The sequence below is a fragment of the Lonchura striata genome, chromosome 16 (genome assembly GCF_046129695.1).
Source record: "Lonchura striata isolate bLonStr1 chromosome 16, bLonStr1.mat, whole genome shotgun sequence".
Classification (NCBI taxonomy): Eukaryota; Metazoa; Chordata; class Aves; order Passeriformes; family Estrildidae; genus Lonchura; species Lonchura striata.
Genome location: NC_134618.1, coordinates 10,559,442 through 10,576,435, shown reverse-complemented (window position 1 = coordinate 10,576,435; position 16,994 = coordinate 10,559,442). Strand labels below are relative to the sequence as shown.

Genomic DNA, 16,994 nt, shown 5'->3' with positions numbered 1-16,994 from the left:
ACAGAGCACTCTCTGATACCCTAAACCTCCCCTGGCACAGCTTCACACTGCTCCCTTGGGTCCTGTGACCGGTCAAAGTGGTTAAGTTAGTTTAATCTGTTGCAGTAAGGATGACTTCCTTTTCTGACAGGAGCTTTGGGTTCGTCTAGGACATGAGATCAAAGAGCTGACCTTCTCCTGTTCTCTCTCCCTGCTCCACTGATCACAACATGCAGGTCTTTATCAATGGACTGAAATACATTGTTCGTAGACAATTGCATCATTAGTAAAAACAAAAATGCCCAAACTCGTGTTCTTCTAAAGTAAACAATGTAAACACTCTAAAATAAAAACCACATGGGATCTCGGCTTAAAAGCTGATAAAAATCAGTATGCAGGAAATATTCTGGGAGAAAAAAAAAAGAAGGAGGGAAGCAAGAACTTCCCTGCAACAAAGGAAATCTCAGTGTAGTACGAAAGACTCCAAACCTACCGCAAACTAAGCAGAGACAGATCTCAGTTCCCTGTCCAAGGTGACGGCACCTGGGAGGCACAGGCAGGGATGCTGCCCTGGCCTCAGCTTCCCGGAGTGACAGCGGGCCGGGGGACTCTGCAGGACCCCTCGGGTCACCGGTGTCCGCCGAGGAGGCCGGGAGGCACTGCGGGGGCTCTGCCCGGGGTCCCCCCGGCTCCCCCGGCCGCTTCACTCGCCGCCGCCCCGGGGGAGCAGCCCCGGGAGCGCCCGGCACCCGGCCCAGCCGCCCTCCGGCCCCGGGCCGGCAGCCCCCGGGCCGGCCGGCAGCCCCCGGGCCGGCCGGCAGCCCCCGGGCCGGCCGGCAGCCCCCGGGCCGGCAGGCAGCCCCCGGCCCAGCCGCCCTCCGGCCCCGGGCCGGCAGGCAGCCCCCGGGCCGGCAGGCAGCCCCCGGGCCGGCCGGCAGCCCCCGGGCCGGCCGGCAGCCCCCGGGCCGGCAGCCCCCGGGCCGGCCGGCAGCCCCCGGGCCGGCAGCCCCCGGGCCGGCCGGCAGCCCCCGGGCCGGCCGGCAGCCCCCGGGCCGGCTCCCTCCGGCGGCTCCCTTCGGCCGGCCCCTCCGCCGCGCCCCACCCGCCCCGAGCCCCCGGCGCTGCCGGAGCCCTCTCCCGGCCACCGCCGCACGCCGCCGGCGGGTCCCGCCGCCGGCCGCCCTCACCCGCGGACTCGCCGGTGTTGATCCAGTCCGGGTTCGCCAGGCTGGCGATGGCGAAGATGTCGGCAGCCAGGAAGAGGCATCCTGAGATGATGGTCAGTTTGTCCATCTCCTCCGGCTCCGGCGGCACCCGGCTCCGGCCTCCGCCCGGCTCCCGCAGCGGGCCCGGGCCGGGGGCGCCTCACGGCCGCGGCTCCATGGGCCCCGCGCCGCGCTCGGCGGCGGCGGCAGGAACGGACCCGGACGGCGCCGGAAGCGAACCCGGCGGGCGGGGGCGCGGCGGCCGCTCCGGAAGGGGAACCCGCGGTCCCCGGCGCGCGCCCCGGGCGGGGCGGGGCTTCCCCGGGGCGGGGCCGGGCGGGGCGAGGCAGCTCCGCGGCCGCGGCGCTTCCCCGGGCAGCGCGGGGCGAGGGGCGGGGCTGCCGCCGATGGGCGGGGCCGGCGGGGAGAAGGGCGGGGCTTGGGCTGGTGGGCGGGGCTGGCCGGAAGGCGCGGGGCGCCGCCGGTGGGTGTGGCCTGGGCAGGGAGCGGGGCGGGCGGTGCCCCGGGGCGGGCGGTGCCCCGGGGCGGGCGGTGCCCCGGGGCGGGCGGTGCCCCGGGGCGGGCGGTGCCCCGGGGCGGCTCTGCCGTGAGGGCGCCGGTGGCCGCACCCTGCCGCGCCTGGTCCCCACCTGCCCCGGGCCCGGGGAGCCCCAACACCCATCCTGGCGCCTGGTCCTTAGCGGCTCTCAGGCATCGCCATCCCCAGAGGTGTTTTGGAACAGAGAATGGGCCTCTTGGTCAGTACCAAGGGCTGGGGAACGATCACAAGTCTGTGTTCACCACAAAAACTGCTGTTTCTCGAGTCCCTGCTCTTCATGCCTTTGCAGCGCTGGGCATGAGCTGAAATCCAGAGCTGCTTCTGTAGCACTGGTGGGGACAGGGGACATGTAAGGAATGAGGTTTGCAGCTGTGGAGCCCCTCAGAAGCACTACACAGTGTTTGTCTTTGGAAGGAATCTAATTAATCGTGACAGGAAATCTCACCCAAATACAGCCATTTTTGATTGCATGCTTTTCCATGGATTCAGCTATACAAAACCCTGAAAATCTGTAGCCAGAAAATGAACAATGCACCAAATGTGGGAAACCAGCCCAGTTTTGGCCACAATAGCTCTATGCCTTTGATACAGTCATTCTGGTATGGGAATGTTGAAGTAAATGAAACAAACAGTCCCCACATCTACAGATACTTGGAAAATACCTAATAGTTCCCATTATTTTCCTTCCAACAGTGAACACCCACCTGTTTTCCAGAGCAGCACAACTGGTCTATATGGAACATACCAGGAAGCCAAGGGGCCAAGTGCCTGTGCTGTTTATTTTTATGTATTTTACGTAGATGGTAGACTGTACAAACAAAATGGAGATATCAGTAATCATAAAGTGTTCAACAGCAATCAGTAGGATTTGTTCTTTGGGGGACAAGCCCTGTACTTAACTCCCATAGAAATCACCTATACTTGACAAATTTTCTTAAGGGTGGAGAAACTTGTAAGGCTTTTGATGAAAAATAGCTGAAATTATTCCCTCTAAACCAGAAAAAATTGATGCATGGAAGAAATAGTGATTTGGAAAATCCATTTGCTATAGGCATGCTGTATTTTCTTCAAGTCCTTAGTAGCTGGGAACTCCTCTGTTCTGTTACTCTGTGCCCTGTTCTCTACCTTCCCTGAATATATTGCTGTTAGTAATGAATGCTTAAGTAACAGCACTGTTGGTCCTCCTCTTGGCAAAATGTGTGACTTTTTAAGAAATAAATTTCTAAGTAAAAACTACTTTCAGTATATTTATTTGCAGAAAGAAAGTTTATGTAGTCTTTCGGCAGCAACTCAGCACACGATGCCAGTCTAAGGAAGTAACTAAGGATGAGAGGCTTAACTGTTTGGATACTTAAGAATGGGGACAGCACCTTCTCAAATGTCTCCTTAAACCTTTTATTGAAGAATGATATCACATTTCAGTGAGTTTTCCTCTCACTTTTCAAAGGGCTGTTGACAGCCCTAGAAAACTCTGGGCACACCCAGGTTTCAGCATTGATGGCAACGATTGGGATGGATGAACAAGGATTAGCCCTCACAATAGTACAGGATGGGCCATATCTTCAGATAACAAGCCTTGATGAAAAAAGCTCTACAGTAATGATGGAAAGCTGAAACCAGGTAAAAAGAACCAATAGTGATATTAAAATTTAATTGCATTGAAGATATCCTTGTTCTGCATTTATGCTTTGAGCCCATCTCTGATTTATTTACACTTACAGAGATCAAAAGAAACTCAGTTCAAAATTACAGAGAAAAGAAACTAGCACAAACTGTATAAAGCTCAGTGCCAGCATTCCAGTGTGATGAAATACCTGTGATCTTAAAATAGCTGCTCTGGTGACTGTTCCATAATCAGTTCAAGATTTAAGCCTATACATTGTTCTCCAGCAAAAACAGATTTCCTATTCACCAGCAGATTTTTTCCAAAAAATATTTGGGCTATTACCTTTATGTAGCAACTAGACTTGAATAATATAATTCTTTATTCAGTGCATTATTGCTCAAATAACTTCATTCTACAAGTAATACAAATCTTCACAAGGCTTGAAATTAATTTGCCTTATTGTTTGCTTTTTATTTCTCTTTATTACAAAGAGTAGTTACAAAGTGGCAATAGACTAATCTCTGTGCTTTAACAATCCACACAGGTGTTCATTTGCTAAATGTTTTAAACCTGAAATGAACCGTATCAGAACTAGCGGACTATTACCAGTTATTAAAGGTTTCTTGTGGAACATCTGACACCTGTATTAAACTCGAAATTGAAAGCTCTGTAAATGTGAGTGCTTCACATGGGTCCCCAGCCCAATTACATTAAACTCATAACTACAGTTCGAGGACGAGAGTGCGCTATGGTAATTCCCAGCATGAAATTGTCTCTTAACATTGAAATCTATGAAGCGAAGACTGGAGCGTAATGAAGTAATTTAGAAATTTACTGGCTGTACAGTGAAAATGCATATCTTTAAATTAGAATAATTTTCCTAGCAATGCCTTTATAGTTTGGGCAGTCCTTTCTTCTAAATTGCAAGTACCAGGAAGAAATATCTAGTTACTTGATGAAATAAGAATGATCAAGTGAAGTTCTTAGCCTTTTCTTGAGAAAAAGGCTTTTCACTTTAGATCTGAGTATAAAAAGCAGTGGAAAAATCTGGAGCATAAATTTGAAATAAATAATTTTTTATTATTATTTTCTTAGGATGAGATAGCATTCATCCATTCCCTGAAAAAAACCCTCCGATATACAGAAGTATATATATGATACTAATTTGGTTGTTGGTTTGTTTTGATGGTATTTTTTGTTTTTTTTCTCCACCTATAATTAGAATACTAATAATTGAATATTAAGAATATGCATCATTGAAAAGAAGTAGTTTTCTTTGCAACAATTTGAAGAAGGCAAGCATCAAAAGCATTTTCAATAAAGGGTACAAGGAATCACATTATTTACAGCATGTGATGTGTTTGATTTACTGCAGCAAGTACAGAAAGGTGTAAAGTGGGTTGAGGACTTGTAACAAACATTGCTTCTTTGTAGCTGATCTTAGTTTTTGGAACCAAAAGAAACAAGTTGAGCACGATTCCTGGAGCACCTGGATCTAACTCAGCACATGCCACATGCAAAAAAAACCCACACCAGACAGCTGAGTCTGTTCAATTCATATTTAGGATGAACTTACTTGTTTAGGACCAAACCTGTAAAATTTTGCATAAAACGTAGTATTTTATAGAAGTTTATCCACTACGTTTTCTACCTCCACTGTACAGAGCCAGATTTATCATCTTTTTATATACCATTTTCAGGGAAAAAAACTCCCACATAAAATGTATGAACTCAGCACTTTATTTGATGAGTGCAAGCCCACAATTACTCCAGATTAACTTTCTGAAAGAAATGAATTCATAAATAACAAATTAGTAGTAATTCGAACATAGGTGACTTAGACCTCAGGTCCATCTTGAATCAAGCCCATCCCAGATTTGTTTTTATAACTCATCAAGAAAAGGAGTATTTCCCAAATCCCCAGAAGCTGCCATTGATTTCTTCCCATTGAGGAACTTCTTTGCAGCCTGAAAATAAATCAGGAAAGTGGATATGAGGAAATATTCACTAAAACGGAGTTGATGCTACTCAGCACCAGCTTCAAGTTACTAAAACAAAGAACAAATCCTGGCACTACTATAATACACCATCATGTAAACAATCCTCCTTTTGCTTTTTAAATCTAATTGCTTCTAATGCAGAGGCTCATTTTATAATCTAAACAGGAATATAGACAGTTGGATATAAAAGGCATGAACTCTAGAAATGGTTATTCCTAAAATAATTATTACACCATAAAATACAGTGTATCTCATTACTACTAAAGCTATTGCAAATTGCTGCAATACAAATAAGCAATGACTGTGAAAAAACAAATTTTATATCTCAGAATTTCTCTTTATGATAGATTTTTAGAAATTAGCTTCACATATAAGCAAAAAGATAATGTGCAGTAGCAACAAAGTTACATCAATATATCACTGAAAGTTGATTGTTTTATTAAACACACCCATTATTCTAGACTCAGGAATCCTAAAAACCTTGACACAGAATGACCTGCACTGAAAATAATATGATGTTTTCCATGAATAGTAGTTACCAGTTTTGGTAAATTTAAGTGAAGAAGATGAGAATTTTATATAATTCCCAGCTACACTAGTTTTACAGTGTATTGAAAGAGTCTTCTGTTAATAAAGTAAGTGAGGACATCAAAAGATACCCAGCTGAGATTCATAAATGAGTTGTCTTTTCTATTTTTAAAGACAATATATGCGTCTGTTTATAAACACACAGAATGAGCATCAGTTTTCTATAAAAAACCTGACACAGTGATTAAGGAACACCTGTGGGTGCTGACACATACTTACATTCACAACATCAGCAGTGGCTACAGAGTCAATTTTCTGAGCAGCAGCAGATGGGGATGTGAGTGTGCCAGAAACCAGGGACTCAGTGCCAATTTCATTCAGTAACCCTTTTGAGGTCTCCACTGACATCAAATAGTTGGCTTTCAGCTGATTTCTGCCATCAAACAAACCATCAAGAATGAGCAAACTTGCAAGTTCTGCTATTACCTTCCCTACCACCCCAAAAATACAATGAGGTTTTGGTCTTTTTAAACTTCTCAAGATTCCATTTTGAAAGGTTTCCCTTTTCTAATAGGTAAGGATTCCATGGTTAGGAAAGAGGCACCATGAACAGTCAAGCATGAAAATGACAGGTACTTGAACACCTACTGTCTCCCCACACAGTCAGATCTCTAGCTCAGGATTTGTTTCTGTCTGAGGTAACTAATGCAGTTAGACAAACTATCAAGTTTAAATCTAATTTTCTCATCAAGAACAGATGCATGCAGAGCAATTTTGTCCTAAGTGACAAAGAAGCAGAGAATGTAAATGCTCAGGCTACTCCTGCTAATAGTTCCATGTTCTGTTAAAAGAGTTTGCTTTTTGTGTTTCATGCAGAATCACTGCTACATATGAAAACCTTATTTTCATAAGCCAGTCCTTCTATTCTAAAGACAAAAAAATAGAAAATTATTTATTCCAATAGCTAATTATTAAGTAGGTTGGTATTTGGTTGAATTGCCAGACTCTGCAAATAGAACTGACTGAGTCTGGGCTTATTGTTCTTTCTGATTTTTTTTTTTTAATAAATGAAAAAGAGGAATATAGGAAATGTATGAAGCCACTCTAGAAAGGAAACTCCAGAAAAAAAGAAAAAGAAACTTAGCCACAGCAGCATGGCAGGTAACTCCCTAATGCCAGGCAGCTTTGTTTAAAAAAAAGAACAAAACAAAAACCCACAAAACCTACAACACACAAAACAAAAAATGCCCAGTATAAAAGTTCAGAATCCACAATTTAGCTACTAATGACTAAGGAAGAACCAATCATGTCTAGACTAACCTATTTTGTGTAACTATGCTTTACACAGAGTCTTGTATTTTATACATGCAACAGACAATATTTGCATTTTGCTACTTGACTCTATTATATTGTTGTTTAGCACAAGTGCAGCTTTAAATTTAAACTGCTCAATGCAGTTTAACACTGCTTGGAGACTCCCCTCCCCTAAATATTCCTAGGGGCATCTATTTCCAGCACTTGGTGTACCATCACTAATTCAGTGCTTTATACTTGCAGACCCTCATTACTCTTTTTCTTTGAAGATGGCACAGATTGCTTATTATAATTGTTTTGGGAATTGCTCAAGTAACTGTAAAGGGAATTACCTAAATAATGCAATTTAGGATTCTAATTAAAATACATATTAATACTACAGAGTATGATTAAAATGACAGCATCTGCTGACACTTGCTAATTTCTTACATTAAAACAGTCTTCGAAAAATATTAACACTTCTCACTTCCATGTTTTTATTAGGAAGTAACACTACTGGAGAATCAGTACAGCTTTCAAACAGAATATTGACAGGGGCTCAGTTTTAATGCAGGACTGAGAGTAGCTCCCCACAGAAATAATTACAGGATAAGCTCTGCTGTACAGAATAGTCTGTGTGTTTCACAAGTAGCTGCATGTTAAGAAAATTCTCTTTACACATATATGAATTCTTTACACACTTACTTTGCCACTGTGACATCAGCATCGGTGACACCACCCTGAGCAACTGCCTTTACCTGGTTCAAAGCAGCTTTAATGACCTGAGGAAAATGAAATCATTTAAGGTTTCTTCCCACATCAAATTTCAACATGGTACTTCTATTATCTAATATCTTGGAAACTTCAAGGGAATAGCAGCTGACAATGTGAGGACTGTCTGCTTGAACACAATTCTGAGACGTTTTATAACAAAACTAAAAACACTGTAATGAATGCCCAAAAATGCACAAAAACCAGTATGGATCTTAACTGCACCACAGCACTAATTTATATGGTCTCACCATTCATCATGAAAGTGCTCAGTTCTGCCAGCTTAAAGAGATAGCATGTTTTTCATTATATATCTTAAGCTTACAAATGCATATCAGCTATTACAGTCAGCAATTCAAGGCATAACTTCAGTTCATATTATGAATCTGTCCTTCCCACAAGGCAAGTCTCATTCCCAGCTTACAGAGCTAAGTCATAACTGAATATGCAGCACTCTTATACAGGAAGTCACATGAATTTTTTTTTTAGATGAATCAGTCACTCTCTCAAATCAAAACACTACTTTGAAGGTTATGTTATTAATGCTTAAATTATAAGCAGCAACTCACCTCCCCAGCATTTGGAGCCTGGGATATGGTATAAATCCCAAAGAGCCCGGAATCAGAGTAATTAACATTAAATGCAGAAACCTGCAAAATAAACATTATCATTAATTGTTTTAAGTATGAGAGTAATTCAGCATCAAACATTTGAAAATAATTACTATTAGGATGTAAAATACTGTAATTCAAGAAGCTGAACTCCATCTGTGCTGAGGAAAGATCAGAGTGGAAGCCCGTGTAATGTGTAAAAGAATGAACCAATTAAGATTCTAGCTGAAGGCAGTAACCTCTCAAAGACAATACACATTTTACTTAAAAATCAGAATACAGTAATCCTTTGAACTTACATCAAATGGCTGGCTGGCTACTTTAGCAACACCCTGGATCAATTTGCTGGTAACGTTGCTTCCCCTCTTGACAAGGGGCCCAGCACCTAAAACATACTGAAGGACACTGAAGGCATTGGCTTCTGGACTCCCAACAACAGCTCCTTCTGCTACAATAGCAGCATGGACAAGGCTATCACCAGTCTGTTTCCTGATTTCTCCTAGAAATACAACAGGAAAAAGGTAACACAGTGTTGGATTAGAAACTACAGTATATTCACAGGCATAGAAAAGAAACATTTTCCTTTACCGAGAGAAGAGCAAGGCCTGAAGTTACTGCATGTCCCCTCAGGAAGGGAGCATGATGCCTTATTTGAAGCTGACCCTGAACCGTAGACAGTGTGGGATGATAAAACTCAAGAGTCTCCATATAACAAATACCCAGAAAATAGTGTACCTTCTGTTCATAATAGTATTATGCTGGCTTATAGAAACTGAAGTTATTCCAGTAAATATTGAATGCTGGAAACTTTCTTTTCCCCTTCATGTCTTTACAGAGACATCTAATACTCCAACTAAACAATACCTGTTGGCAATGGTACAAGTCACTGCTCTGACAGAGCTAAGCATTACTTACAACAGTTAACATATCTTCCCTAAATAGAAATCCTACCTCCACTTTCTGACAGCTCTTAACCTATTCTTACAGGAATCTTACCAAAACTGCCAAGAGAAACCATTTGGCAGCTTATTTTCACTTTATAGAAAAAATGATGTCTCAAGTAAAACTTTGTTGAAGAGCTGGGTTCAGTTTTATCCCCGCATCTTCCATGGTGGAATCTTCTGCTTATTTAAATGGGATATGCATCCAAACTGTCACTTCCAATTTCTAGCATTTAGTGCAACTGTGTAGTTTTCAGTTGTAACTTTGAATACTACTACTAATTTATAAACAGAAAATCAGTCACTCAGAATAGGTTCAAGAAAAATCCTTACCCCCTCTATAAACAGCCTTTGCACCAGGAGCACCAGATCCACTTCGGATATTTAGGAATTGTTCTGCAACGTGCTTTAAGGTAGAGTGCTTTATACCTGCAATACAACAGTTACTCCAAGTAATGCAATGACACTGAAAAACTACAGCAGTTGAATAAAAGTGAAGCCTATGGTAACGGTTCACTTCTACAGAGAACTCAAATTTCTCCAGCAGTTTTCCCAAATGACCTGCAGTGTTTATTCAGGAACATACATACCTATTCCTACGAGAGCCATTCTTGAACTTGTGAAATTGCTCTGTACAAAATGGTGAAGCTGCAACAGTAAATTAGCATTTTAGGGTATTTTGTTTAAAGAACAAAAATCATGTGTGTTTCTGACACAGCCCCTTACACTTCTTAAAGCAAATTCCATAGCTTCCAAAAGGAACTGTCTATAGAATGTAATTTTACTGCATTTCCCAGTGACAACTACAAAACCCTTTTATACAAGAACACCTGCATTTCACCGACGGCCTTACTGTCAACAGAAAGCCACTGACTGTAACCATCTTTTTAAATGCAAGTATCAGTTCTGTACCCAGTATTCAAAGTTGCATGAAAATAAATTATTTTAACACCAGATCAATAAGGTAGTAAACAGTGACTGTATATATACTAAAATAATCTTCTCTCACCACCTATTCCTGACAAAAAACTGAAACAGACATATAGCACAATACAAAGAACCCCACCTGCTCTGGTGTAATTTTTCCAACTCTGTAGTCTGGACAATACAAAGGGTTTGCCAGAGCATTTTTATAAGCTGCAGCATGCAAGTTTTCCAGCACTCCTGAGAGGGACAAAGTTTCAGATAATTAATACAAGACCCACATGTAATGAAGGTTATGAAAGAAACTAAATGAAAGAGCTGTGGCCCACTTTAGGGACCACACAATTTGTGAAAGCAAATCTGGAATAATCCAGTTCATAGGGAAGTTTCCAAATCCTTGGGCTGGAGCAATCTGGCCTGAGGCCTTCAATTCTTTAACTTATTTTAATAAGTAACAAAAACAACTTTTATATATATAATAACTTATATATGCTCAACATTTCTTGCCTCAACAGCAAGCTATAAATGCAATCAAGTGTTCAGAAGAAGGGGAGCAGCATCCTATTAATTATCTTCACTGCAGGCATCCCTTGCTCTTGAGAAAGATGAGACAACCTCACAAAGCTACAAACAGTATTCTAGAGAGCCTGTTCTATCTCCCTGCTCAGATGAAGGATGCCAGTGTATTCAATTAAATTCTCTTCTCATTATTTCTTTTAGCATTGCTATAGTATTCTTGTAATTCCTGTTTTGATATTCTCCTTTTATTTGCTCACACTTTTTCCTCAAGAGAAAAATTCGGTTTTTTATAGTTGTTTCCTGAACAAAACTGCAACTGAAAATATTGTATTACTACGAAAACCAACCTGTAGTTGATATAAGTTTAAAAAAAAAATTATGATTAATTTTTAAAAATAGTAGCACCAACATTACATTCTCACCTTCAATGGGTTACAGAGGTAAACATGCTTCAGAGTGCCACAAATTTATGTTTATTGAGTAGAATTACCAGGGTGATCTTGGATGACAAGACTTAATAACACAAGATATACTGAAATAGGCTTGATCTGACTGAGGCTTTGTATTATGTTTCCTCTTTGTCTTCCCTTAAGCACAGAAATCTAAATTTACAATCCTAAAGCTGGAACCCATTTTCAGTGTGATGAAAATACACACTGTTTTTATACCAAAATAACCATACAAATTCAAGGAGTCTTTTGCAGGATACTATTTTCACACCAATGAGTAATACCTAAATATGGTTTTCACAACACAAGCTTCTGCAAATACATTGTCAACAACACTTATGACTTGCACATTCTTTGGTTGTACTCAAAAAAGAATTGAAAATGTAAAATGGAAGGTGTCAAGGAGAATGGTGTAAGATGTCTTCAGCATGTTACTTGCTAAATGTTACCACAGGTGGGAAAAACCTGTATATTAAGAGACATTCCATATCAATAAGCTAAAAATTTCAATGTTCATGTGACAGAGCAAAATGGAAACTATTTCTTCATTTTGAAGGAACTCCAGCAGAGCCAATACAATGGATGAAAAACTACACTTACCAACTTGAGGATTCTGACGTGCAATTGTTTTATCAACTTTTAATTGTGGCTGAAGAGCAGATACTTCCCATGGTCTGAATTCTGGTGCTGTGGTAACATTCAGGAGATACTCCATTACTGTATCACTAGATAAAAAAGTTACAAAGACATTTAACACAAGTAACATGTGCTTCTTCTGCAAGTCAAATTAATCTGTAAACAACATGTCAACAACAAAACACATCACTCAAGCCAGAGCAATTATCAGCACTGCTGTACACGGTAGGATAATTCAATTCTGTAGCATTTGTATGCTCAGTAACATGACACACAAATTGAATATTAATATAGTAATTTACTGCTATATTACAAAAGCATGAGAAGAGATATTCCTCCCACCCTGTAAAATGACAGGTCTTCACTACCAAACAGTGTTAAAGAAGGCAGTAATTCCCTTTATAGCCCATCCAGATACCTACACATAGTCTCGCAGACACTCAACAGAGTAAGCCATTTGCTCTCTTGTTGCGTACACACTACAGGAGAAAAAAAACAAAACCCATTTCAGCAAAGAACACAGAAATGAATTCTCACACATACTCCCTGTTGATCAAATTAACCAAGATAGAGACTAGAGTAACTACTTAACCTAAGATCTGTCTGGGATGACTGTTTAAACACATACAGAGCAGAAACAGACTTAATTAAAACTCACATCTTCAGTATCCAAGTAATAATATTCAATTAATAACAAGTGTCCCATGACCATGAGACTTTAAGATACCACAATAATTCAAGGTAAAACAGCAAATAAGGTTGAATAGCAAAACATGAAAAAACAAAGTATGTATGTATTAAACAAGGCAATTTACAAAGTACTCTCTTTGGGCAGAAAACAGTTCATCCTGTCCTTTTCCTTCAACATATTTGTTACTGACACAACCAGAAAAAGGGTAGGTAGAGTCATAAAACATTATTTTAAACCATATTCTAGACAAAAAGATCTTACTGGATGATTTCAAGATACACTGAAAGAAAGCAGGTACAGTGACATCTCTCTTTTATTCCTCTTAGTCTTGTTGTCTAGGCTTAAAAACCTCAAGGCACAAAAGCTAACTACTTTCTGTACTGTTCCCAAGGCTGCAATCTATTCACAAAAGATGGAAGAAAAAATATCTGACTTTAGGAAGTTTATTCTAAAAGTCTGCAAGGACAGACAGAAAATTATGCTTCTAGACAAATTTTGTTTCTTCCATGTGCACAATATTTATATTTTGTTTACTGAAAGTTGTTTCTAAAATACAAACCATGAGCTCACACTTGAAGCTTAACAGAACAAAAAGTACAAGATCTTCCTTGACAACATTCACTATTCAAGTACCATGCTGAGCTTATCCACCTACACGTTTTGTGCTTATTGTCTTATGTTCCCTTCAGTCCTAGAGCTCCTTTGCATCTCAGCAACACAGATTATCTTTCTATGTGGGTACAAACCTCAGGCTGCCCCCAACAGCTTCAATGCCACGAGTGATCCGGAAGGAGGAAGCTCCTTTAGTAGTCTATTAAACAAACAAACAAATAAGGCAATAATTCTAGCTATTTAAAAAACAGATACTGAGTTGATGGCAGCAGTAAGAGAAGCTACTTAGAAAAGCTCCATACATGCACAAGACTGAGTTTGTATCAACCACCTGAAGTAATTTTTACTGCAGCTTAACTAGAATTAGTTATGTGTATATTTGAATATAGATATACTAAATATATCTAGTTTATGACCCTAGAGAAAACACTCATTTATATACAATTATACATGAGTATTACTTCCCATCTTCAAGGACACAGTATCACTTCTACACTGAACCACACAACCAAGTACCACTGTACATTGTTCTCCACTTCCTAAGGTCTCTTAAATCAAATTTTACCATGCCATTTATTTTTGAAATAATAAACTTTTGCCCATTTCACCTACTGTCAACATAATAACAAAGACAATAAACACCTACCAAATTAGATGCAAGACGAAGCAGGTGAGCAGTTCCCAGGTTACTGGTGGTTTCATATCTGCTGCCTGTTTTAATAAACACACCAATTCTTGAAGCTGGAGAAAAGTTTTCCAGAGATGCAATAACTAAGCCATTTGGTAATTTTGTGATCTGCATTAAAAAGAAAAATAACTTTGCTTTCGTTCAGTGGAAGTACTACCACAGCTCTGCTTTGACTGAGTTTTAAAAAACAAATTAAAATAGGGGGTGGGGGGAAACAACCTGGATTTTTATACTGACCTCAAGATCCTCAGACCGGGGAGATAATTTCACTTTTGCTGCAGTTGCTGAGGATGAAACTTTAGGAGCTACTTTAAGTGAGTAAAATCTCTTCTAGAGGAGAAAGCATAAGAGAATGGATTTCCTTAATTAGTTCATCACATTTCCTTAAATACTGAAAAAGAATCTGTCTTTAAAGTAGAAATACAATGAAAAACTTCAAACACTGGAGTAGAAACAGTGATTGCATTGCAATTCTCTGATTATTTTTTACATCAGTCAGAACCTGTGCTATGGCTTACGTAAGTTCTCTGGAATTTCAAGAAACAGCACTGTAAGGAACCTTTCCTCCTCTCCTCCCTTCACAGCTGTGCAGTGGGTATCCCTCTCCATCCCATAAAGTCTTTAGGACACCTGCAGAGCAATTCACTGAACCAAGAGCCATAACAATCCACACATGCAGCACAACCCCTTGGAGGTAACTTTAAATTCCTCAGGAGTAGGCAGTTCAGTTCCTGAAGAGTCACCTCAGAGTTCCAGCCTGTCTGTACTGACTGCTGCATGCAAGGAGGACAGACATACAGGCAAGTCCCCAGACTGCAGTTTGGACCTGTGAAAACAGGTCCAGAGGAGGCCATGAAGATGATCAAAGGAGCACCTCTGCTACACAGACAGGCTGAGAGAGCTGGGGAATGCAGCCTGGAGAAAAGACTCCAGAAAGACCTCACTCCAGCCTTGCAATACCTTAAAGGGGCTCTTAAAAGAGATAAAGAGGGACTTTTTACACAGGCAGATAGTGACAGGACAAGAGAAAATAATTTCAAACTGTCAGAGAGTTGCATTAGATTTTAGGAAAAAATTCTTCCCTGTGAGGTGGTGAGGCACTGGAGCATGTTGTGCATAGAATTTCTGGCTGCCTCATCCCTTGAAGTCTTCAAAACCAGATTGGATAGAGCCTGGAACAACCTGGTCTAGTGTAAGATGTCCCTACCCATGGCAGGGGGCTGGAATGACATGATCTCTAATGTCCTTTCCAACTCAAACCATTCCATGATTCTGGGTTTTTCATTACCAGAAGCAGTCCTTCACATGAGAGGTGAATATCACAAGAGCCCTGCATTCAGCAGCTGGCAACAGAAATGACAAGACTACTGATTTCAAATCTGAAAAGCTATTACTTTCCACCCACTCTAGAACTTGCATATACTAGTAAACTTACGGGCCTTGCAATACCTTAAAGGGGCTCTTAAAAGAGATAAAGAGGGACTTTTTACACAGGCAGATAGTGACAGGACAAGAGAAAATAATTTCAAACTGTCAGAGAGTTGCATTAGATTTTAGGAAAAAATTCTTCCCTGTGAGGTGGTGAGGCACTGGAACATGTTGTGCATAGAATTTCTGGATGCCTCATCCCTTGAAGTCTTCAAAACCAGATTGGATAGAGCCTGGAACAACCTGGTCTAGTGTAAGATGTCCCTACCCATGGCAGGGGGCTGGAATGACATGATCTCTAATGTCCTTTCCAACTCAAACCATTCCATGATTCTGGGTTTTTCATTACCAGAAGCAGTCCTTCACATGAGAGGTGAATATCACAAGAGCCCTGCATTCAGCAGCTGGCAACAGAAATGACAAGACTACTGATTTCAAATCTGAAAAGCTATTACTTTCCACCCACTCTAGAACTTGCATATACTAGTAAACTTACGGATTATTTTTGTTTTCACATTAAAAAAAATAACTTAATTCCCATGCATCTCAAGGTGAAAACCGAGTGACAGAAACACCACTGCACTTGGCTGTATGGATGCCAGTGATGTAATTCCCACTGCTTTACCAGGGGACTGTTCATTGCTTGAACCTAGGTAAAACTCACCAAGGATTTGGTACGACACCTAGTTTTAAACTCGAAGTCTACTTATTTATACACTACTACTGCATATCTAAAACTGACTCACACGCTGTCAGAGGTCATCCTCCGTCCCACTGGAGCGCATTTCCAGCGAACACCCATCACAGCTGTCCACCAGCTCCCCGAGAGCCTTTGGGCAGGACAAGCCCTCTGTCCCTCCCCGCCTGCAGGACACGGCAAGCGCCAATGCCAAGGGCACCGCCTTGTCTCAAGCAGCTGAAGCTTCCCCAGCGCGGCGGGATGCCCTCCCGCCGGGCCCGGCCCGCGGCCTGTCTGACCTTCAGCTGCCTCCCCGCCGCGCCGCCCGCCGGCCCGGCGCGGCCGCGGCCCCGGCGCGCACACCGACCCCGCGGGCCGCCCGCCGCCCCCTGCCCGCCTCAGCGCCCCGGCTGCCGGGGGTCGGGCGCGCCCGCAGTCCCCGCGCCCAGACAGCGGCTGTCACGGCCAGCAGCGCCTCTCCCGCACCGCGCACGACGCGCTCGGATCCCGCTCACCGAGAGGGAGCGCGCGGCCATCGGGAACCCCTTCATCGTCCCGCGCCCCCCGGCTCGGCCCCGGCCAGGACAAGATGGCTGTCCCGGAGGAACACCCCGCCTTCCCGGCACGCCCCGCGCCGCGCCGCCCTTCCAGGGAGCGCCCCCCGAACTCGACTGCTCCGGCGGGCGGCCACAGCGCCGCCGCGCGGGCGCCGGGGGCTGCGCGGGGTGTCGCCCCCTGCCGGGCACTGCGGGCCGCGACACCCTGCGGCGCGCGGGTCCCGGTGCCGGCGGTCCCTCGAGAACGTGCCCCGGGAATGCGCCCCGGGAATGCGCCCCGGGAATGTACCCCGGGAACGTGCTCCGGGAATGCGCCCC

At 42.9% G+C, this 16,994-nt stretch overlaps 2 protein-coding genes across 3 annotated transcripts in view; both read right to left on the bottom strand.

The window, feature by feature from the left end:
• MOSMO (modulator of smoothened) overlaps positions 1–1,354 on the bottom strand; it is a 31,232-nt gene extending 29,878 nt beyond the window's left edge. The window contains exon 1 of the mRNA XM_021539777.3: positions 1,167–1,354. Coding sequence (XP_021395452.1) covers positions 1,167–1,272 — 106 coding nt within the window. The 5' untranslated portion in view covers positions 1,273–1,354. The remainder of the gene's footprint in view (positions 1–1,166) is intronic.
• A 3,716-nt stretch (positions 1,355–5,070) lies between these two features.
• UQCRC2 (ubiquinol-cytochrome c reductase core protein 2) lies at positions 5,071–16,746 on the bottom strand. 2 transcript variants are annotated; one of them, XM_021539775.3, is made up of 14 exons: positions 16,635–16,746; positions 14,250–14,342; positions 13,971–14,120; positions 13,459–13,523; positions 12,444–12,500; positions 11,986–12,110; positions 10,560–10,657; positions 10,084–10,141; positions 9,827–9,922; positions 8,852–9,051; positions 8,511–8,591; positions 7,876–7,952; positions 6,157–6,310; positions 5,071–5,316 (listed from the first exon to the last, which is right to left on the bottom strand). In XM_021539775.3, exons 1-14 carry the CDS (start codon positions 16,668–16,670, stop codon positions 5,233–5,235), a joined length of 1,374 nt encoding a protein of 457 aa, XP_021395450.1. In that variant the 5' UTR covers positions 16,671–16,746; the 3' UTR covers positions 5,071–5,232. The 2 variants fall into 2 exon arrangements, with proteins under 2 accessions (XP_021395450.1, XP_021395451.1); XM_021539776.3 differs by having other exon boundaries at positions 14,250–14,339.
• Positions 16,747–16,994: the final 248 nt, after the last annotated feature.

Bases quoted from the DNA above. Each gene is read 5' to 3' on its own strand.
- UQCRC2 (XM_021539775.3), bottom strand. From the start codon at position 16,670: ATGAAGGGGTTCCCGATGGCCGCGCGCTCCCTCTCG. The intron at 14,121-14,249 runs GTCAGTATAAAA...TTTTTAATGCAG, and splicing joins CCCGGTCTGAGGATCTTGAG to ATCACAAAATTACCAAATGG. The intron at 9,923-10,083 runs GTATGTATGTTC...GTTGTATTGCAG, and splicing joins AATGGCTCTCGTAGGAATAG to GTATAAAGCACTCTACCTTA.